Source organism: Chelonoidis abingdonii, chromosome 23, assembly GCF_003597395.2.
Source record: "Chelonoidis abingdonii isolate Lonesome George chromosome 23, CheloAbing_2.0, whole genome shotgun sequence".
Taxonomy (NCBI): Eukaryota; Metazoa; Chordata; order Testudines; family Testudinidae; genus Chelonoidis; species Chelonoidis abingdonii.
In genome coordinates, this window is record NC_133791.1 from 11,516,340 (window position 1) to 11,540,238 (window position 23,899).

A 23,899-nucleotide genomic window follows, 5' to 3' on the forward strand; every position below is an offset into this window, starting at 1 on the left:
AACTCATATGACAAATATATATACATATGCAGAATCATTTCAAAATCCCCACAGACTTCCCCCCCTCTGTATCATTCTCTCTCTGCCCCATTTATCTGTCCCTCCTCCCCTCTCTCACCCCAGGGTCTCTCTCAGTGACAGCCTCCCAAACAGATCTGGATCTGAAATCTACTGGGAGGGAGAGATCCTCTTGAAGCCAGCTCCCCCCACCTCCTTACTTCATCTGGTTAGAGACAGAGGCTGGGTTGGGGGGGGGAAGGAACTTCCGTAAAACAACTGAAAGAAAAGTGAAAGAGTCTGAGAGTCACCACCTTGAGCTGTACCTGGGGGTCAGGCACCCTGATTCTGAGCTGCTCCAGTAACACTCTCACAAGCTTCCACACAACATCTGAAGCTCCAGTGGGGGAACCCCCCCACCCCCCCAAACGATACCCCTCCCCCATCAGAGTGACATGTCGCCCCTCCATACACAGACACCCCTGGCACCTTCCACTTTCCCAGTACCAGCTTGGGAACATAAAAAAAGTTTCTTCTTCTCCCCAAAAACAGGAAAAAAAGACAGACAGAAATTAAAATCTCTCTCTCCCCCTCTCCCAGGCCACCCAAAGCTGATCAGCTGTGCTGGGTAGTTTATTAAACTAAAAGAGAAACTATTTATAGACGAACCAGCCCCATCGGTCGCGCCCGCAGGAAAGAGAGCGAGAGAAGAGACACGGGCAGAGGGAGGAAAAGAAAATAAAAATAAAAAAAGAGAGCAGCACCGGGCGAGAAAGAACAAATGAAAGAATGAAAGGGAAAAGAAAAGACACGCACAGAAGGGGCTTTTTGTGTGTGTGCAAACTGAAAGAACAAGGGACAGGAAAAGAACAATTGTGCTGTACTTACCATAGTCGGAGAGACGAAAGCCGAATTCACTCAAATAATCAACTTTCATAATACTTAATTAATACCTAATTGCAACTGATTGCTCCCCGAATAACAAGTTGGTTTAAAATACTGATGTCATTGCTTTTGACGGTCCTCCCCGAGAACACTTTGGCAGCAGAGTTCACTGGTGGGAGGGGGGGCTGGGGGGGAGGAGAAGGCTGGCTGTCAAAAGTGAAGGTGATTGGCAGGACAGAGCTTGGCCACACCCTTGTGCCTGGCCTTCCCTACTGGCTAGAGGGCAGGTGAAAGATCAGGGTGCCTTCCCCAGCTTCTGCTTGCTGCCTCCCAGGGAAGATGCTGAGGGAACCAGCTCCCAGACAGCGAGCTGAGCAGTTCTGAAAAAAAGCCCAGCCAAGCAGCGTTACCCTATCAGGGCTGCTTGCTAGGGGCCGGCCTTATTGGCTCGCTGCTTTCCCAAACCTTTGGCTCCCCGGGCGGAGAGGCGGGACTCGGGGCCCCAAGAAAAAAGGAAAGAAAAGACACACAAGGCCAGTGAATGCGAGCCCCTGTGGGAAACTAACCCTAGCAGCCAGGGAGCTCAGTGGCAAGGACTTGAGGAATAGAGATTTAAGGCTCAATGTGTCTCTTCCCCACCGCCTGGACTGATTTAACTGGGCAAAGTGCTGTGCCAAAGGGATGCACCCTGTAGGGAAGATTATGTTAAATAAAAGTTGGTTGATACTAGCAATAGCGACTGACTTCACTGGAGTTGACTCTGGATTTACACTGCAGTAACTGAAATCAAGATCTGACCTGGGTCAAATTCTGCACTGGATTACACCTGCTCCAAAGGGCCAAAACCAGACCTGGTACAGCTGGAGGCAACGCTTTAAATTACTCTAGATACACGTCAGTGTAAAGGAGATCAGAATCCGTCCCCTAGTCTGAAGTAGGCCCGTGGGTACAGATGAGAGGAAAGTACAGCCTAGACCCTTCAAAGCCCTGAGCAAACAGTATTTAATTTAGGGATCGCTCGGCAGAGGAGAACGTAAGATGCAATCGCTTTGTGGGGGCTTTTGGTTTGGAAAGGAGTTGGGTATTTTTCTCCACTCCTTCCCTAGGATGGGGGTGAGGGGGAGGGAGTTACTTATTGTTTCTCTGAATGAGAACAAAACCCACCAGTGGGGAGGAAAAAATTATGCAGAAATATGACTTTGCATTTGTGTTGCGCTCTGGCTTGCTTCACACATATGGCAGGCGTCAGTGGATCGATGCTTCCACAGCACTGGCCCCCTCAAGGCTGCACACGGTTCTGTCACGCCCTAGAGTTGGGACCTATTGGGCCACAGTCTGAGCTCAGTTACATGGGTGTAAATCTGGAGTAACCCCATGGGATGGTGTTACACTGGCACAGCTCAGATCAGGATCTGGCCTGCTGACTCCAGATTGAGCACAATGGGGTCCTGGGCTCTGAGTGGGGCTCCTAGGTGCTAGGGCAATGCAAATAATAAAAATAATCCCAGGTGAGCTGCCACATCCCCTTTTCTAAGGAGTCACCTAGAAAGGTTCTGAATCCCAACAGGGCAGCGATACTATCCTGGAGAAGCTTGAATTGAATAAAGAGCCAATGGAACCAAACAGCTCACAGGAATCCCTGCAGCGTTAGAAAGAGAAAGGCTGGAGTGGATGTGCTGTGTGCAAGGCAGAGTGTCTACGAGAGAGAGATGACTACACGTGGGAATGAATCAGTGCATGTGTGTGAGGGCGCAAATGGATGTGTTACAGTGTGTGTTGTGTGCAGAGAAGTCTCTAAGTAGGGTGACCAGGTGTCCCGATTTTTTGGCCTTTTTCTTATGTAGGCTCCTATTATCCCCCACCCCCGTCCCAATTTTTCACACTTGCTGTCTGGTCACCCTGTCTCTAACTGTGTAGTAGGCAATGTTGTGTGGGAGAGAATAATTGTGGATTGGGTAAGGCAGGGAGTGTGTACTAGTGTATGTGCGTGTATGAGTGTAATATGTGTGTGCACATGTACATGAGTGTAATATGGGGTGGGTGGGTATAGATGAGCGTAATGTAGGAGGGTGGTGTGTACACAAGTGTAATATGGGGGTGTACATGAATGTAACGTGGGATGGGTGTGTACACAAGTGTAAAATGAGTGTGTGTACACAAGTGTAATAAGGGGTGTGTGTACACACAGAGTAACAGGAGTGCATGTGTGTACACACAAATGTAACATGGGTGTGTGCACGCAGTACAAAACAAACTCAGGCCAGAGCAGTAGTGTTCACTCCGAAGGGTTCAGTATTTTACTGGTTTATGTCACAAGCTTTAACATTATTTAAACACACTGGGCCAATCCCACTGCTAGCGCAGGCCTCAGGAAGTCAGTGCCATTACAGCAGGGATGTGTTTGGCTCCAACAAGGTTATGGTTTTTGTGCCCTGAATTTCCTCATTTTTTGTTGCTTTTATTTTTAAGTAGAAAAGAATGTTAGGGAGGTTCTCAGAGGCGTGCTGGGTAAACACACACATACGTCTCTTTCTTTAAAACAAACGAACAGATTATTTACCTGATTAAATAGGTATTTTGAACAGGTTGTGAGCTCTTTTTTTCAAAACGTTCTGTATTGGGCCATGTGATTCTGGCAGAGCAGGACACTCAGGCAGTGCTTAGAAATAGCCAATGAATTCCCAAGCTACTACCCACAGGGCTGGAGCTGTTCCATAGCTCAGGGACCCCATGGGTGCCACCATGGCAGGCCCTAAATCTGGATGTGTAAAACCTCTTAGGACAACAACAGGAGGTGGAGGGCATCATTGTGACCCAAAGAGGGTTTGAATTGTCTTGCTGGGCTCTAGCCATCCTGGCTTCCACTGGCACAAAACCAGACACTGGGCTCAAGTCCAGAAGGAGGGAGTCCACCATGGCTCCATTCACAGGCCAGGAAGTGGGAGTGGCCACACAGGGAGGGGATGTGGACTGGATGCCCTAAGACCGAGGGCACTGTCTGCCCTGCCCAAGTGTTGGAACAGCCCTCAGATCAGTAGGGAAGCTGCAGCTCAGGGGCATTCACACCTGAGGAAGAAAAGCAGTGCCCCTAATCGGAGGACTCCCAGGCCATACCCCTCCCTCCCTGGCCTAGCCAACTTTCGGGCCTGTGGGCCCCATGGTGGAGCAGGGCCATGCACCCAGGTGGAGTGGAGCCCTTCACCTAGGTTTTACACCAGCAGAAGCCAGATGGACCAGATCCTGATATCTTGACAGCTTCCTGCTTCACTCATTTATTTCAAGACCCCAAAACCATTAGGCCACAATGCTCATTTCCAGCTTGAAGAAATCAAACTCCTACTTTAAAGGGACTGTCGGCTAACATGCCTGGCCTCTGCTGCTGGGTGACTCCTACCACTGGGATTGCTGGGTCTCATCTTTTAAATCTGCCAACCACTCCTCCATACCCATGCAGACCAGAGAGACACACTAGCCTAGCCACTTTCTAGTCAGTGCCCCTTCCTGGTTCCCAGGCCCCAGCAGGACGTTGTAATGTCAAGCCACTGCAAGGGAATATTTTGCTCCTATATTTCTATTAATCACAGTATTTGTACAACTTGATTTTGGCCTGGCACCTCCTTTCAGGGCCTAAAATTCCTGAGTCTCCCGTATGTTCCAGACCATGAGAAACATCCTGTATGAACGCAGATTTCTCCACTCTAATATTTCCTACAAACATACAATAATTCAAGGGTAGGAGCTCTTTTACCCATCATCATCATTCTCTGAGAGCCTTGGCTCTGTATTCCAGACCCCAGGATGAAGGGACCACACACAGCATAACACGCACCCGTCAACAAGTAGGCACATGCACAGTGTACACACACTGTCACAATGACACACACACACCTCCTGAATATGCCTGTGCTTCTGCACACACAAAAACGAAGAGTCACACATTAATACATATGCACACATGTGCATGCACATGTGTGCATGCACAGATGCACATGGCATGCAGGCACACTCCTACAATAAAACAACATGCTCACACAGTCAAATGCACACACATACACATGCAATCACACACACACACTCTCCGCCCCCCCGCCCTTCCCCCAGGACTCCCGCTGCAGACTCTGGTGCGGACTTCTCACTATCACTCCTGCTCCTCCTCCAAAAGCCACCTGCTGAGGATCATTTCAGGTGAAGTCCACGCCCTGGAGCTGACGCAACTGGGAGGCTGATTTCCTGTCTCAGTGATCTCCAGTCACAGGATCAGGCTTTATTTCCCCATCCTCCCTCCCTGCCTCTTACCCAAGAAAAGGCTGCTCTTCCCTCTCACTGGGGCCACTTGGCTTCCTGCTCTGCTGGGATCCCTTGTGAAACCATTTAAACAGCAGCTTTGCCCCCCTCCCCACCACTGGGTCTGACCCTCCCAAAGGCAGAGCTGGCTCAGACCATACTCTAGCTCCTGGACATGCTGACCCCTGAGATGCCTGGAGAGAGGGCAGAGCCTTTCATCCTGTCCTGAACTGTATTGCAATATCAGCCTGCAATGTCTAGCAGCTGCCATGTTCCACCCTAGAGGTGGCTGCACTTCAGAGGCAAGCGAAGCGATCTCTGCATGTCCCTCCTCTGCCTCCAGGGGGCATTAAGAACTTTAATTAATTAATGTTTGCCAGGCACTCGGAGATCCTCAGATGAAAGCTGTGATGAGAGGGCGAGGGATGATTAATTATTATTATTACAGTTTAATGTTTTACCCATGAAGGCTGCACCAGGGTTGATCAAGGGATATGCCACATTTCAGAGGGACAATGTTATGTGGGACATCCCCCTCTGCCCATCTCCTCCCCCTTCATTTTCTATTTCTCTCACTTTCCATCCCTCCCTCCCTCCCCTCCGCTGGGGCTCACCCAAGCACCTTCTGCTCTAGACCCACCTGGGCTCTGGCTCTTGGGCTGGGGATCTGGCATCTCCAGGCTCCTCCACTCCCTCTCGCTCAGGGAGTTTATTAGGCAAATGCTCTTGCCCTATTTCTGTAATTTTGTTTGATTTCTGTTTCATCAAGGGAGGTGCCCAGAGGCCTCAGGGCCTGGGCGGCGGGAGTAGACAATCCATGCTTTCTTCCCCTTTCCTGCTCTTTCTCTCCTTCCTTCTCAATTCAGTTTCAATCACTTTATTGGCATGACAAGCCCAGCAAGCACTGCCAGAGAGACGCCGCCGAGTATCAGTGTGCAGGGTGGGGCTGTGCAGGGCCAACGGGCCTTGGCACCTGGGCCTAGCTCATGCTACGTACGATTCCTTGGGCTTTATTCAAGCCATTTGACACTAGTCTCCCTCTCCCCACCCCCTTTCCCTCCTGCTCTGTCAGCGATCCCAGCTCTTCCAGCAGGTGTCCCAGCCGAGTGCTGCTTGCCACCTGACCACTTCCCCCGGGGACTTACTGTACCAGAAGCAGGCCACAAAGCAGTGAATGTACACTGAGTAAGGCCACACGCTGCGCAGGAGCCCAGAGGGTGCTCGGGAGAAGGTGTTCAAAGCAACTCACAAAGAGCTACAATGAACAATGAAGATTTAAAGGGCAGCCCTGGGGGGAGCTGGGGATGTGGGGTGGATGCAAAGGGGAGGCAGTTTTACCATGGAACTGAGTCCAGGAGTGAATGTGCATGGCCCTGAGGTGTAAGGACACTGCCTATGAAACCAGCAAATGCCACCCTGGTCTAGCCCAGAGCTTCCTGCCCTGAAACTACCCAAGATTCCATCTCAGAGAGAATCCTCTGAAAGGCACTGGCAGACCCATCAGCATTAATTAACTTTATTATTTATTATTTGTTTTACTGCAATGCCTGAGAGACCCAGTCCCGGACCAGGACCCGTTGTGCTAGGTGCTGTACAGACACTGAACAAAAAGACAGGCCCTGCTCCAATCTGTCTCCCTCCGGTGCACACTCGTGTGCAAATACCTGCACAAGACACATGTGTAAAGGCATGTGTCCAAGCACAGACACAAAAAAGCATGCATACATACATGAAATCACACGTAAGCACGTAGTGGTGCAAACACCGCCATACTGCACATACCAAGAACCGCTCCTGGGTCTTGCCTGCGCATTAAGATTATGGCTGTGACAGTGAAGTGGGTATCAGCAGTAAAACCCTTCTAAGTCCAGGTTGCAGCCCATGTGCCAAGGAGGAGGCATATTCCTGTGCCCCACTCCCAGAGCAGTGCGTGAATGGGCAGGTCCCAAAGGCTTGCTCCTAAGCCAAGGAAGCAGAGTTTGGCTTGGAGCATAGAGGAGCACATGGCGGCACTGCCCCCTCTCTCACTCCCCAACCCCGGGCAATGACTCTATGCGAGGCTTCAGGGCGTGACGGGGCTTCAGCAGGTGCATGGTGCAGGGCATGGTCCCCCAGCAGGTAAGAGAGGTGGAGATGATAGAGAGACAGACATGGGCTCAGCTTTTAGGATAGAGTCCCCATACCCTGATGGAAAGTGAACTTGTGCCAATGCCCAGAGCTGACCTGAATGAGGGGGAAGCGGGGAAGAGGAGGGTAGATGGGATGGAGGGAGTGGTGACGGGAAGAGCTGAAGCAACTGCACATGGATTCTTCCATGGACAAGGTGGGGGGGTGCATTTCAATTACTAGGTCTCTGAAATTGAACTGTCTGGGACTGGAAAGGAGACAGGGCAGAAAGGAGGGAAACTAGAAGCAAGCTGGGAAATCCCCAGCTCCCTCTGCAGTTGACGGGTTCTCTTGGTGAGGACACAGCAAGCCAGAGCTTTGCTCTGAAACTCCATGGAGCAGGAGAGGTACCTGAGGGGGCTGGGAACGGAAGGTGGGATGGGACAGCACAGACACACAGTGACAGCTGTTGCTCAGAGGCATGCAGGGTACCACTGGGGGCCACTATGCAGTTGAGAGCAGCCGATTCCCATGGGACAATAGCCATGGCCACTTGAAAGCTGTCCCTGCGCTGGCTTTTGTGCGGAGAGCCTAGTGGAGGGCAGATGGAGAGTGCTGACCACCCCATGAGGAGGCAGGCGGGGCTGGCACTGGAAGGTTGGCCCAGGACTCGGCATGGTTAGCCTTGCAACAGTGGGAGAGTGACGACAAGTGACAAAGGAGACAGGGAATTGGGGAAAAGGCAGAGAACAGAGCCCTGTGAAAGCATCTGGTGGAGAACGAAGGCCAAGAATGCTCCACGATGCAGTGTGCAGCAGGGACTGAATGGGGAGAGATTCCCCATCAGGCAAACAGGAAGCGATGGCGAAGAATCTCCTCATGATACTGCATGTGAGTGTTTGTATGTGTTGACACTTTGTGTGCATGAGCGTGCATGGGTGCTGACAGCATTTATGTGCCGATACTATGCATGGGTACATGCTGACATTGTGGGTGGATGTGTGCGCGTGCTTACATTACATGTGCACGTGTATGTTCTGACACTGTGTGCATGATGACATTACATGTGTATGTGATTTGACACTGTGTGTGCATGTGCCTGTGCAGACACTGCATATGCATGTGCTGTCACCATGTGTGTGCCTGTGTGCTGACACTGAGTTTGCGTGTGTGAGGGTGCTAATACTGTGCATGTGTGTGCCAGGCACAACAACATGCAGAGCTAATAAAGGCCCCGAAGGAAGCGTAGCCGTGCAGGAGGCTCCGACAATGGGCCAGGAGGGGGCAGGGAGAGGCAGTGGCAGGCGGAAAGTGTGAGACAGACGCAGCGATTGCATTACTGAAGGAGCCCGGGTTGGCAGGGCTGAGCTATCGTCCCAGTAATCCTGTTAGCCAGCAATCTCCATTCCGAAAGAGCTTCATTTCTTTGCGAATATTTGTAAACTAGATATCTAATGGAAAATTATAGGAAAATTATAGTGAAATTCATGACAAAGAAATCTGATTAGCCTTAATTCAATTATGCCATCTTAGCCCACACAGCACATTTCCCATTTTTTTCCCATAAATACCAATGCCAGGGGTCCGGGTAATCAAATAAAATTGAAAATCATCTTCCCATTAAATTCAATTAGCTGCAATTTCTAAAGCCTATCAGAGATTTTAATTACTAAATTATAAAATTCTCCAATGCTAAATTGAAACTAAAAAAATTGCACATCCTTATATTTCAGAGGGAAAAAAACCCAGCAGAAACCTTGAAAAATACCCTGCCCCTCCCATCAGGGCCCATGTGAGGAGGGGCACGGGAGCCTTTATCAACAGGATGACTGTGGAGAGGGCATGGACCGGGTCTTGGGGAGGAAGGAGAGAACGTGGCTGTCTTCGAAGGAAGGGGCTGGGATGCCAGTTGTCATTAAAATCTAGAACCCAACCCCTTCCTAAACCAACTCTCTATTAAACACACTAGGTCAGGAAGCTCCAGCACAACTCTCAATCCCTTCTCCAGCTCGAGCTCCCGGACTCTAGATAACTCCCCATGGAAGCTGAGCTTGGTCATCAAAATCATGCACTCCCACCTTGCTCATCCAGTATTCGGTAACCAGCTGGCGCTCTGCTTGTGGCTAGGGGAATGACCACTCAGGGCCCAGGGGAGTCAGTGGCAGTTTTGGTGGCACAAGGCCACTTAGTGCAGATCTGCGGCTCTCCTAAGTCTTGCATCCAACAGCCCTGGAGGCCAACTCAGTACAGAGGATGGTATCTAAGGGATACTCAGCATGCCTTCAAGCGATGGGCAGAGGAGAGCTGCTGTACTCCCAAGCTCTGTAACTGACCCCTGCTGCCACTCCACAGAGAAGCTCTGCAGATTTTCTGGCTGCTGGTAACTGATGCTCCTGACCTCTTCCCTGACAAAATCCCCCAAACACACAATCAAACAGGCTGCTGCACCCCAGCCCCACATGAAACAGAGCCCAGGGAACCCCAACTGCTACCACCAACGATGCCGTCCCCCACCACTCTGGGTCCTGTATACTAGTGACATCACTGGCTTCAAGAGCACTCCTCTGGACTGACAACAGCATAACCTGGATACTGCTAACTCATGTGAAGGGACTCCTGGTTAACAGCTGCCATCTATGCTGGAGAACAATTCTGCCCGGTTACGTAAAGCGTTACCTGCACGCTAGCAAAAATGAATCCCGCTTTCTTGCTAGTTTTGCTGCACTAACTAGGTGACAAAGGTGCTGCTGATCCCTCTGCCACCTGCCCAGGCCGATACCAAGTTTAATTTGCTGGGCACCTGAGAGTTGCCACGAGGGGAGTTGCCCACAAACTGAACAACAAAAAAGCTAATGATCTGGGCTTTTTCTTTAATAAATAGGCAAACTGGCTGAGCTAGATTGTTGGTTGGGCTCCTGCTCCTCTTTATCACCCCGCAGCCTCAATGACACATTCTCCAAATCATCAGCATTTTGCAATGGGAGCTCGTTACCAAATACCCTATTTTTTGCCAGGGAAGGGAAAAAAATAAAAATTAAGAAGCCCAAGCAGGGAGAGGTTGCTGGTTGGCTGGTGCTGCCGCCTCCGCGGGGATTGCTCAGGCAGCTGGCGCTAGGCCCAGCGCGCACCTAGGTTGCCGGCTCACCCTGGAATGTGGCATTGGCACCTGAGCGCTACTTTATTTTACTACGAATTAATCAAAGCCTCTTCTGCAAACATCTGCCACTAAATCACCACTGGCTGCGCTTCAAACACAATTCCCCTGTTCCAGGGACTCAGCACAGGGAGATTACCAGCTTCAGGTGAAAGGCTGAAGGGGGGTTTCCTCTCAGCGGAGCTCCTGGTATCCCCAGTCATTGGCCTCCCTTGCCTGGAAGAGTAATAGGTTTCCTGCGTCTCTGCTCCCATTCACAACAGGAAGCTGCAGAGATGGTCAGGATTCGCTGGGGCAAATCCAACTCCACTGTCTCACTCCAGTGCAGTTACACCAGCAAGGAGCTGGGCTCAACTTGTCTCTGTGTGTCTAATGCAGGAGAAAAGGAGTGTATTTGTGTGCTGTCAGTTTGTGTAGTTCTGTGTAAGTCTCTGTGCATGTGAGAGTACATGATCATGTGTTTGTGGGGCTGTGCATGTGTGTACACAGTTGTATATTTGCACGACTGTCTGCGTGTGCATTATGGCAGTGTGGGGGGGTATGGTTGTGTGTGCCCAGCTGTGCATGCATAATTATCCATGTGTGTAGCCACACAATTGTGTGTATACATATCTTAGATCATGTTTGTTAAGGGAATGAGTGGCCTTCAGTGTGAAGGGCAGTTCTCCGACGCTGGAGCATGGTGGTGATGGGTACGCCTTGGTCCTTTGCTCTTGGCTTGGCTTCTCTGCCTGCCTCTCAGTGCTGAGCAGATGCGTTATAGTTCCCCTCTCCACACTCTGCCTGTCTCAGACCCTCTCGTATTTTCAGTGCTCATTAGACCGTGAATTCACCTTCATACCAGTTACAGGGTTATTAGCTTCTCCTGATGCCAGTAACCACCAAACTTTCACTGGCAGCTCAGCCTGTGCCTAAGAGACATGCAGCCCTCCTCCCTGGGCCTGCTCCTCTGCCCCACACCGAAGACGATGGATCTCTAACTAACAGGGCGCCACGAAGGGATGTCTCACACCAGCTAGCTACAGATAAAGGCCATACCTAACCTGAGTGGCAAAACTGCTGTGAAAACGAGTTAAAATAGAGAGAGAGGGAAAGAGAGAAGGAGAAAGAACGATGATGAGAGAAGAGACAAGGGGACAGAGAGAGATGGGGGAGACAGCATGCTGCCCCCTCCCCCTGAGGGCGCCATCCCCTCCCCTCACCCCAAGCGGCACTCTCTAGCAGCTGACACGAATATATTATACCCCTCTCCACTGGCACAGACCCATCTCTGCCTGCACCCCTCTCCACTTGCACAGAGCCACCTCTGCCTGATTCTCCAACCTCTGGCACAGACCCACCTCTGCCCACTCTCCTACCACTGACACAGACCCACCTCTGCCCACTCTCCCCTCACTGTGCAGGCTGGCTCCTGTCAGGCTTCCCCCATCTCCCAGAAGCTGCCTGAACGTTTCTCAGCAGAAGTCAGTTCTTGGTGCAGGGATGTTCCCTTTGAAAGTCAGCAGCTGTGGCTGGCGAGTGTCGTTCCCAGGAGTTCCTGCGTGGCCCCAGGGGGACTGTGTTGTGGAAGGTGCACAGGGGACTAAAGGTGCCCATGGCACCTTTTCAGAGTCAGGCTGTTCTCCCTGGGGCCTGGGCCAGATCCCACTCGTAATTTTATCCTTCCTGCCTACAGCAAATTCCATCTCTGCTTTCAGCTGGACACATGCATTTCCTGCCCTATGCAGCTACCTGGGGCTGTTGCAGGCTGTTAAACAGGGCACATCTTCCATCCAAAGGGGTGGCTGCATTTCTGTGGGTGAAGGGATATTATACAACTATCTACCCATCTGCTAGAGAGTGCAAGGAGCTGAAAGGTGTCAGAGCTATCTCCCTCACTAATCTTACAGCAAACACGGTCTTGGGCTGAAACTATAACTTATTTTCTTCTCTCCATTACACATGCACGGGGGACGTGCACACACATGCACAGAGACACTCAAGAGAGCACGTGTGCGTGCGCGTGCACACACACACACGTGCGCACGCTCAGGAGCTGTGCAAGCAGCCAGAGACTAGGGAGGAGTCTGTTGCCCCAAAGGTATGTTTGGACATCACTGCCTAGCTTCAGGGGCTGCAACACACAAAGAAGTTCAGGAATATTCCTGAAAGCACAGAGACAACTTGTCAAAGATCTCACCCCAGCAGAACCCTGCCTCCCCTCTCTGCCATGAATGATGGAGCCCTCCGGCACTTCCATCCCACTCCAAGCAGGGACTTCACAGCTTGGAGTGGTGAAGGGGGAACAGCTCAGACACCATGGTGATGGGCACAGTATAGCAACCTGAAGAGACTAGGAAAAGAAACTCAAAGTTCCTGCTCCCCTGAGATTTCTTCCCAGCACAAAAGGTTGCATTCATAGGTGTTTTACATGGATCGGTGGGGCCATCAACATGGTCAGTTGGGAAAGGCAGATCCTAGGAAATATAGCTACGGCTCCCACCAGTGGGATTAAAATACAGCAGGGAAAAGCCTCCCCCACACCTTCACCTCCCAACCCTCTTGATGAAACCAGGGTGCATGGGGGAAACATCCCCAGCCCTCCCCTCTCCCCCAATCTCCATATACAAAGCGCTTTGTGCAAACAATAGATCAATGGATCCTCGCCCCTTCGGGAGGAAAACAAACACCAAGATCACCGCAAATTAGAGAATGTTTCGCTTCACTTCATCCAAACAGGCTGACAATTTTTTTGGGTTGTTGCCACGGCGACAGAATAACACAGCGTTCAGCCTGTTGCAGAACAATCAATTAAGTTAATACCTCCCAGTGCCTGTTTACTCTTCCATTGAGGAGGTGCTGCTGCCTCTCTCTCCCCCTCTCTCATCATTGCATTTTCTCCTCCTTTGCTTCTCTTCTCCATTCCCTCCTTCATTTCCCCTAAAATAAAAGTCCCCCCCCCTTAACCTCCTCTCCTGACGACTAACTTCTGGGAATGACTGCCTTGAATAAAGTTTCTTCTTCTCTCTCTGCCTCATGCTCTCTCTGCCCCTCCCAGTAATATAGAGAGGGGCCTTGGGAACACAACACATACCACACCGCATGCCTTTCCGGTCTCCCCTTGCAGATCGGGCAGTAACGCACAAGGTCTCTACAGACAAGTTATCATACCAAGGGAAGCAGGGGCCACTCCCCAACAGAGACACCAGTAACTCTCTCATTCAGGGACCTGGATCCAAAGCCCACTAAAGTCAACGGTAGTCCTTCCACTATTATTCTTAATTAATTATATTGAGATAACTCCTAGGGACCTGCAGAAGAGCTCTGTGTAAGCTTGAAAGCTTCTCTCTCACACCAAGAGGTTGGTCCAATAAAATACATGACCTTATTCACCTTTTCTCCCTAGCGATCCCAGTCACAGACCAGCCTCCACTGTGCTAGACACTGCAGACAGGGAACCCAAGGGTGGTCCCTGAGCAGGCTTTGGATCTGGCCCCAGGATCCCAATCTAGTACAGCATTTAAGCACATCCTGTTGGCTTGGTGGTGCTTAAGCAGGTGCTGAAAGTTAAGCGTGTGCTTAAGTGCTTTACTGATTTGAGGCCTAGGTGGGGAGACCGGGAAGGTGACATGTTGGCCCTTGGAAGGAGACATGGGCAAGAGCAAAACAATGTTATCCTCTTTTTTTTTTTTTTAGACTTTTAAAACATTAAAAGTGCTGAAAGCATCCCCTACCCTCACCCTGCACCCTAACGGTCTCCAGGCAGATGCAGGGTGCCAGACAGCAGACAGGCCCATACATTTCTCCCCAGTGATCTCACAGGTTTCCTTCTGCACCTCAATCAGCCTGGGCAACAAAACTTGGCTGCACGGCTCCGCTGCCTGTTTACAGTCACTTCCACATTCCCTGCTGAGCTCACACCGCACTTCACCAAGGGAATAAATATCAGAACTCTGTGTGATAGCAGGGCCATGGCCCAGAGAGGCAAAGTGACTTGGCCTGAGCAAGTGGCAGAGCCTGCAACAAAACCCTGGTCTCCTGACACACAATCTGGGCACAGCCCTTGCCCTCTGCTAGCTCGCCAGCACAGCATGGTTGTATGAAAACACAAAGATTCCAAGAGGCACTGTAGCCCCCTCCTTCTGAAAACAACATTTAAATGAAGGACCTAGAGGAAACTAGTGGGCAGTGTCTCTTTAATGGGCAGGACAAAAGTGAGGCACACTGAGGCACAAGGGAAAACAAAGGCAGGATTACAGCCAGCCCTGTGCAGGAATTGAAGGGCTCTGCTCACCCAGACCAATATTCTGTAGGGTATGGGAAGGAGGTGGGAAAGAGAGAGGAGAATTCAATGTGTATGCATGTGAGAAGGGAATATGGGAGGGCAGGGGAGACAAATAATTTCTCCCCCATCCTTCTGGCTGCAAAGCCAACATGCCAGGCTTTGGTAGGCTGCAGTGCTGGGCAGGGGTGGCAGGGGAGAGGGGGGCATCAGCATCTCTTCTGGAGAACTAGTTGCCAGAGGAACCTGTTGGAAAAGGGGCCTGTTGACTGCTCCCTGTCCTTTACAGCCCAGATTATAAGCATATTGCACAGCACTCTCTGTACGGTGCTGGGGAAATTCAATACACTGAAAGGTTAATGCAATCAATTCTGGTGACAAGGAAGTAAAGTAAAGCCTTCCGAGTAGATGAAAGGGAGGGAGAGGAAGGGAGATGGAGACAGAGAGAAAAGCAAAGAGAAAGGAAGAACAGGGCAGGGGTTCGAGAGCAGAGAGAAGGAGACTTGGAACAGGAGACAGGCAGATGGGATTGGTCTTGTGTATTGAGGGCCCTGAGCCAGCTGAGCGAGGCTCAGTCTGTGACTTGTTCTGCCATATGAGGGACCCCAGCAAGCCTGTCAATCACCATGCCAGCCTGGGATGGAGGATTCTCCCCAATGTGCTGTCACTACCATAGATTAGTTGTGTCTGGTAGTGTTCACAAGGTGCCAGGTGCTATCTAAACTGCAAAGCCCTGGCTCTGTCCCAGGTGCACAGGGGCACAGAGTATGGAGGTCCAGCATTGGCACTGGCCACACCTGGGAACAGCATAGTCCATAACACATCTGATTGGAGCATCAGTAAAATCCTTGCCAGGTCCCTGCTACCTGACAATGCTTAGCTGACAGAGACATAAGTGACTTCTGGCTTGGGCATAAGGCTGGCGTGGAGGGAAGAAAAGGAGAAGGGGCAAGGAGAAAAGAAGAGAGAGGGATAGAGAAGAGGCGGAGTAGAGGAAGAGCTCGATTTCTACTATCCATCCATCCATCATTGTGTATCCGAGCACAGTGTTTCTCCTTGGCAGCACACTGGTTTCCCCAGTGGTTCTAACTTCCTGGGTACTAGTTTACATCAGTCCCGCTGGCTGGCAAAGTCGGCACTGTGTAGGTTTCTACGGCTGGGTTCTGCAGGATCTCGGGCTGGATGATCCTAATGGTTTCTCCTGGGAGTTTCTGCATCTCTGAGAGTCAAGAGCTCTCGTCTCTTATGCTGTCACCCTCAACAAACAGGCAGTGCTGGGTCTACCCTGTGAGCCCAGAGCAAACCCCTACTAGCAGGGAGTCTCCCAAGGGAGCAATGGGCCATCTGCCTGCAGGGAGCATGCCGCAGCCCTGCAGAGCATGGAGGTGCCAGCCTCACAACATAGCATAACACCGCTCCTGCAGGGCAAAGCCAAGTCATTCCCGAATGCACTGGGGTCGCCTTCCCCCAGAGCCCTCAGCTCAATAAAGAGCCCACAGCTGTCCCACTGGCTGCCCAGGGTTGGAGAGCAAAGGGTGGCCAGGCTCCTGCTCTGACCCCTAAGCAGAGCAGCACTTCATTAACCTGGGTTGGCAGGTTGGCAAGTGCAGCTGGTTCCTGCCACTGCTCTCGCTCTCGGCACGGCTAGGCCTTGGAGAACGTGACACCAGCTCGTTAGGACAAATTATTACGCCATAACCCGTGCCGCAACGTCCCTTAATATCCCTATTTAGCCAGAGACAATTGCTGGTGGGCTCCTCACTCTTAAAGCAGCCTCGCAAAGGCACAAGCACTGAGATTTCTGATCCCAGGGGACAGGAGAGAACCTAAGCACCCAGCCCAGGGACCTGCAGGAAAAGGCAGTGGAGGGAGCCTAAGCTAGGTGCTGGCTTATTGCCCCGGGCAGGAAGATGCAGGGTCACTGGGAAATCCTGGTGTTGCCAGAGGCCAGTTCACAACCCAAACACATTGCTCTTCACAGCAGCTAGTTCTAAGTCAGATTGAGCACAAGTTCCCGTCTCCACAAGTTTCAATGCAACAAAGTGATCTCTGTCCAAAGTGCATTGAAACAATGAGCTGGGATTTCTGCTCAAAACCCCAGGACAGTTTTACCCTGAAGAAGCCCCGGGTATCTCTACGCCACCCCCAGCCGAAATATCATCCTGCATGGGGCTTTTGGTGAACTCCAACTGTTTCTCCACTTCCGTATGAACTGTCTGGGGTTTGTGAGTTTTGTTCCAATTTTAACCCCTATCGGGGCATACCAGATGAGTCCAGAGCACTGGCCTAGACGCTGCTTCTGTGTCAGTGAAGGATCCGGAGTCCCTGCCCGAACAGGGTCCTAGCTAACAGTTCACAGCCCACGGAGGAACAGGACAGCTCTGAACAAAGGCAGCAAGCAAGTGCCTTGCTGGGGAGGTACGGCCAGAGGCTGCTCTGGACTAATCCAGCACTTACATGTCCTCAGAAACTCAAGGCACAACAAATGAGACAGAAACCCACCCAAATGCCAAACTAATCCTGCCACAGAACAGACCTGGGGAGAAAGCGCCTCCCTGAACAACTGCCTCTGCCCCTGAGGAAACCAAACCTGACCCCTCTAGTAGAGGGAGTGCGGAGAGGGGGAAAACGGAAGGAGGAGAGGGAAAATACGGAACAAGAGAAAAGAGTGAGAAGGAGAGAAAGAAGGAGAGGACAGAGAAAACCAAAATAGTGCCAGAGAAAAGAGAGGGAGAAAGAAAAAGGGAAAGGAACGGTAAAGGCAGGACAGAATGAGCGCAAAGGAAGAAGGAAGTGGATATGAGAGAAGTGAGGGACTGAGAGGGAAAGGAAAGGGATGAGAAAAGAGCAAGAAGGAGCACAGCGAGGGAGAGAGCTGTAACCAGGGTTGTGAAGCATGAAAAGGGAAGAATCTGCCTGTTCCTTTCAGCACTCAGCACATGGTGCTCAGTGGTGACCTACACTGTGCCTGGCTGTGATCACGTTTTCAGGGCCACTGCTTGCAGATCCCAAACAATGATGGGGAGTCTTTGAAGTCAGAGAAAGAAGCCGCAATGTGAACAGGGGATTTTTTTGGGTGAAGGGGGAGAGAAAAAGTGAGGACTGAGCAGGCAGGGGAGAGAGGTTGCGAGGACAAAACAGAGAGTCGTTCCCAGTGGGGTGCCCCAAAATGAGAGAGACAAAAAGAAAACAGTTTATGAGTCGGGCACATGCTGCCTGTGTCTGCATCCCCCGCGCTGCCTGCCCCCGCGCTCCCAGGGAGCCTTCTGTTCCCCAGCAATGATGGATGGACGCACAGGACCATTCACTCCTGCCATGTTACAGCAGAAATATTTACATAACACTGGCCTTCCACCGGTCACCTCTGACACTGCCGGGCCCAACCCAGGGGCCCCTCTGACACAGCCTGGCCTGGGGTCTCCCTCTGACATAGCCTGGCCTGGGAGCTCCTCCAGAGTTGCCCAGTCCAGCCGCAAGTCCCGTTGAGGCTTCTTGGCCTGAATCCACAGGTTCAAGGGGGGCTTGGCATAAGAACTAGAAAAACAAGCTGGGTCGGGAGGAGTGGTAGGGACATGGAGATGACTGCAAGGCCATGAAGGAGCCAATGCCAGAGTGGGGATTAGAAGCATGGGGCTCCTGGCTCCCAATCCTGTGCTCAGATCACTGCACTGTGTTTTCCTCTAAGCAATGGGATTCATTTAGCAGCCTACCCTCCTCCTAGCCCTTTGGGGGGGGGGGGGCATATACCCCTGGAGCCAGAGGCCAATGGCCTGTCTGCCATTGGGTTCACACACCCTGGGAGGCAGGGGACATGGCCTGCTTTTGTCCTTTGCTTCTTCATCCACATACAAGGCAGAACCAATTCAGCGGGGCTAGCCAGCATGAGCATCTCTGGTGGGCAGCCTCAGCAGCACATATGTGGTCAGCCAGAGGGGGACTAATGTCTGTCTGTCCATCCCTCACACTCTCACAGATTCACCCACATGTTTGGTCAAAATGGTGGTCAAGGCAGGAGGAAAGTTACACACAACCCCCAAGCCTGCAATGCTTTTGACTGTAAGGTCCAGGCTGCTCCCCTTGTCATACAGCTGCTATCCCACTGGCGGCACCCATGAGCCACATGCAGCTCACTTGGGCCAGCCGTGGCTATCACGGGTCATTTACTGCAGCACAGACATACACTACACAGGTAAGGCAGTGCAGAATGGGCAAGCGCAGTACTGGGCCTGAGATCTGGCTCTGGTGCTCCCCAGAGAAGACAACCCCTAACTCATTGATCCCACAGCTCTCTTTGCACCTCCTCCCCTAGGGACTCCAATACATCACTGCAAACTCCCCCTCCCCACTTCCCAGCAAGCACTAGCATCCCCAAGTGATTCCAGAGACCTGTTATTACCAGCAAGTTGGTACTAGCGCAATGGTGTCCACGTGACAGGAGATCATAGGCGAGCAAGACCTTCTCCCCAGGACCCCTGAGGAGAAGGTCTGGAGAAGCTGAGGATGCAGTGGGGGACACAGACAGACCCAGGCCCCGCCACATTAGAGCATGCTGCTGTTTTACTAGCCATGAGTCTCTGTCCCTGTCAGGACTGAGCACAGACATCACCATCTCAGCTTGGTTCTGGTCAAACTGAGTACAGCCCAACCTTCTAGAGACGGGGTCTCAGACACAAAGAGACCAAAGCCCTCTTCCATCTCCTGCTATGCCAACCCATGGGCTAAGGAGAGGAGGCAGCACAGCCTCCTCTGTTAGGCCCCTTGTGTCCATCCATGCCTTGGCATCAGCAAGGACAGGGAACACAGAGAGGAGTCCAAGAGAGGCCCCACAGAGAGGCCGGATCAGGAACCAACAGAGACTGACATGTAGAGACAAAGACACAGGGTTAGAGACACACACAGGCCATGTCTGCACTAGACTCTTCCCTCTAACCTCTCCCTCTATTGCTAACGCCAGTTCAGCCTCCCTGGTTTTAGCCCCAGTGGGAGTCCTAGTGCAGACAAGGCCACAAAGATTAGGCCACAGAATGTGAGAGAAAGGCAGAGGTAAAGAGAACCCAGGAGGGTTGGAGACATACCCATTGCAGCCTGGATGTCTCTCCTACCTTTCGGAGATTTCAAGGCCTGGTTTCTCGCCTTTTTTGTAGCCGTAAAGTCACTTCATCCTGAGCAGGAAAGAGAGGAAAGATGGTAAATGTCCCCGGCCCAGGAAGCCATGACACACACAGGTGCTCAGATCAGATATAGAGGCATGACAGAGCAACGAGCCAGCCCAACTACAGAAAGGGCAGGCATGGGGCCCATGGGATTTGCCTGGCAACAAAGCAGCCCTGCTTTGCTTTTGGCTTCATGGTGGACTGCAAGGAGGCTTGGGAGATGCACAGTTCTCCTGCTTTGGTGCTCTAGGACAGTGACCCTCAACTTTTCCAGAGTACTGTACCCCTCTTAGGAATCTGATTTGTCTCATGTACCCCCAAGTTTCACCTTAAAAGCTACTTGCTTACAAAATAAGCTATAAAAATACAAAAAAGTGTCACAGCCACACTATTACTGAAAAATTACTCACATTCTCATTTTTACAATATAATTATAAAATAAATCAACTGGAATATAAATGTTGTACTTACATTTCACTTTATAGTACACAGAGCCGTATAAACAAGTCACTGTCTGTATGAAATTTTCATTTGTACTGACTTCACTAGTGCTTTTTATGCTTTTGTAAAACTAGGCAAATATCTAAATGAGTTGATGTACCCCCTGGAAGACCTCTGTGTACCCCTGGTTGAGAACCACTGCTCTAGGGAGCACTGAGATGGAGTAATGCCTACAGGGCTGGGATGGGAATACTTAAGTGGGTAGAGGGCAACCTCTGTAGGGCAGGGTTTGGCTGGGCCCTGCTTCACTGACAGGGAACACGGACGAAGCAACAACTATGAAGTAGAAAGCCCTTTATTTTCTAGGAATTGATTTTCTGCTGCTGCTGCTTCTTTCACACATGCTCACTACAAATCATGTATAAGGTTCCTCCTGCTGGCCTCTATTTGACTCCATCTCCATGCCCCGCCCACTCTCTCCTGACCCCTCCTCCACTTTCATGCCCCCACCCATCCGACTCCACCCCCAACACCATGCTCCTCCCACTCACCCTCCTGACCCTGCCTCTCCCAGAGGCTCAGGAGGATTGTGGCAGTGATGTCACAGTGGTTGGAGGAGCTCTGACCTCCCTGGCATACAGACGTGATGCTACCCACGAGAGATGTAGTACAGGGTCACAAAGCCCAGCGCTTCCTAGTCATTCATCTGCAGGCTTTAGGTATTGGGGGAAAGCAGAGAATGGGGAGCAAAGGGACAAGGAAAAAAGATAAGAAATCCCAGTGAAACACATGAAAAGTAAATTGAATTATTTAAAACCATATGTTCCAAAAATGTGACAGAGCATAAAAGCTGTGCCATGAGACTTCCAAAGGGGGCTTATCCTGCACAGCCACCACGGGAGGAGAGCGGGGGGAGAGAGCTGACAGCTCAGAAAGCAGCCAGATGCAAGGTCCCTTCTCTCAAGGAGACTGGGAAGACGACAGAGGGCTCAGGGAGCCTATGTGGAATGAAGAGATTTTGCCTGTTAATACAGTCCCTTCCATCTGAGGACGGCAAAACACTTCCCACCCATTGATGAGTCTTTCTGCATAGCCCCTGGAGATGTGGCTGTTACCCCACTTTACAACTGGGCCTGCAGGGAGTGCAGAGTGAATGTGGCCTGCTCGAGGTCACATGCTGAGTTAGTGGTAGAACCCAGGAGTCCTGACTCCCAAAGCCCTGCTCTAATCACTAGACCACACTGCATTTCCCTTACAAGGCAGCATGCTCTCTCGACCCAGTCCCTTCCCAGGAATATCACCAGAGAGAGAAGCGAGAGGGTCTCAGCTCTGGATGCCCACCCACCCTGCAGGAATTGGCTGCTTATGTTTTGGGGTCTCAGTGCTCTCTGCAATCAAACAACCACCTTCTGTCGCTTACACTCCGCCAGTTCCCAAACGTTGTGCCAGAGAAAGATGCCTGGCTTTGGCCGGGACCCAGAGTGGGAAGATGCTGATGAGAAATCCCAGATGGATGGATGGATGGATGCAGAGTGAAAGGAGCCGCTTGTGTGAGGAAGATACATAACCATTCCGGCTCCTTCCTCCCCAATCAAACCCCACACTAACGAGGCTGGGGACACGGCTACATTCTCTGGCAGCTGTAGGGACTGACAGCTCCCCACCTCAACTCCCTCTTCCTCCTGGACGGCCTGTCTGTCTCCTTCCGGCTCACTTTTTCCTCCCTTTGGTTCTCTCTCTTTTGTTCTCACTCTCCCTCCCTGGGCTCTCTGTTCGTTACTCTCCTTGCCTCCCTGGCTCTCTCTCCTTTGCTCCCCGTGCGTGGCCAATTGTTGGGTTTGGGTTTTTAATTGTTTTTCCCCCCCTTATTTCGGCCTCGGCTTATCAGTGATGCAAGAGGAATAACGCCAATTTACTTAGAATGTGTAATCCCCAAATCAGATTGGGGGATTGTATGAGGCAATATGACCTTGCATATGTCTCCATTAAAGCCAGCCAGGCCTCCTCTTGTATTCTGTGTTCCCAGTACATATTTAGACAGATAACGCTAATTGTACTTGACATGTCCTCTTAAGGATGGACTCTTCCCTCCCCCAGCTCTGCCTGACTTCCCAGCCTGACAATACGCCAGAGCGCAGTCCGCTCTGCAGCACACCACCTGCGGGGCAGGGCATTGCCAGACATGGGCGGGGGATCTGACAGGGACCCCCACCCCTGGCTCTGCCACTCCCCATCCCTTGGCCTGTTATGCTCATTCACTGCTATGGGCTGTGGGTCCGGTGCAGCAAGGACTGGGTGCTTCTGGGGCATGTTTAATCTGGGATCCCAAACTGTTATTGTGGCAGCCTCAAATTCTTAAATAAAATACACTCCAAATGGCCTGCCTGTGTGGCCTGCAGGCCTCCTTGGCCTGCCCCTTGTCACCTACACAACTTTCCCTCTCCTCGGCTCTACCCCTTCCACTATCCTCGCCTCTCCCCACTCCACCCTCTTCTTGCTGCAGTAGTTTGAGAGTCCCAGGACTGGTGCCTTCCTCAGAGTGAGGAGCCAGAGCTGGAAGGAGCAGGAGTTCTTGAGGGTGGCTTAGAATCACTTCAGAGCAGCCGGGGCTCCAGGGCACGTCATCTGTGACTCCAAAGCTTCTGGGTGAGCAGAGGGGACCACTTGCCATCCCCCTTCTACCACCCCGTCTGCCTCCCTCTGAAGGGAGTCTTTCAGCCTGCATCTCCACCAGCTCCCACAGCTGGGCAGCAAAGTTCTCTCTCTATAAATATTTATACCTGGATCCCAGCCTCTGGATCCCACCCCAGCTTACAGGGCTCATCATGGAGCAAGCCGGACATCCCTCTTCCCCCACGCCCGGCTGTGCAGCTCCGCTTGGAGCAGACAATTGGGGGGGGGGGGAGCGTGTGCTGGAAAAACCAATGAATCCCAAACTCTTTTCCAAAGTGGACTCTGATTCTTTTCCCCCCTTTCCCCTTCACACAACATCCTAGTTCGACTTTTTCAGTATCTTTCCTTCAACAACCTTTTTTCCTTCCGCTCCTTCCTACCCGGCAACTGCACATTTATTAATTCATGAGGCACTAATTAGTTCTTTGTTTAATTTTGTGTTAAACAGACTGACCGGAATGATAACGACTTGCAGCGTTGCATTACAGTCCCCAACCACCCCTGTTTTCTGACAACAAGGGAGCGCAGCGAGACTGGCTTGATGAACCCCAATTCCCACTCCAGTTGCACTTCATTAAGTCAAAATGTGACAAGAAGCTTAGAGAGCAACTTTCAGATCGGATCGCACATAACAATTGGGCAGGAAACTTTCTGAAGGGGGGCAGTGGGAGAGGCGCTCGGAATGAAAGCTGGCGCTGGCGTGCAATTCCCACGGCACGCTCATCTTAAAGGAACAAGGCACAGGCTGAGCTAGGCAGGTGGACTGTGTGTGTTTGGGGTGGGGTGGGGAGGAAGGTCTCCTCCCAGCGGCTGAGCAAACCAGCGGGCATGGCAGGAGGCAGCGTGCCGCAAAACTTTACAGGCTTTGGGGTCTCGCTTGTGGGTGGCACAGTGGTTGGTAGTAGGGTCTGAGCAAGTCAGGACTCCAGGAGTTCAACTTCCATG

At 51.5% G+C, this 23,899-nt stretch overlaps 1 protein-coding gene across 6 annotated transcripts in view; it reads right to left on the reverse strand.

The window, feature by feature from the left end:
- The window catches only part of CASZ1 (castor zinc finger 1), a 268,084-nt gene that overhangs the window by 130,225 nt on the left and 113,960 nt on the right, over positions 1-23,899 (reverse strand). For 3 of the 6 annotated variants that reach the window (XM_032775448.2, XM_032775450.2, XM_032775446.2), the window contains exon 1: positions 886-1,028. In XM_032775448.2, coding sequence (XP_032631339.1) covers positions 886-934 — 49 coding nt within the window. In that variant the 5' untranslated portion in view covers positions 935-1,028. Of the gene's footprint in view, positions 1-885; positions 1,029-19,762; positions 19,850-23,899 lie in introns of those variants that run through there. The other 3 variants (XM_075060342.1, XM_032775447.2, XM_075060343.1) reach the window with 2 other exon arrangements.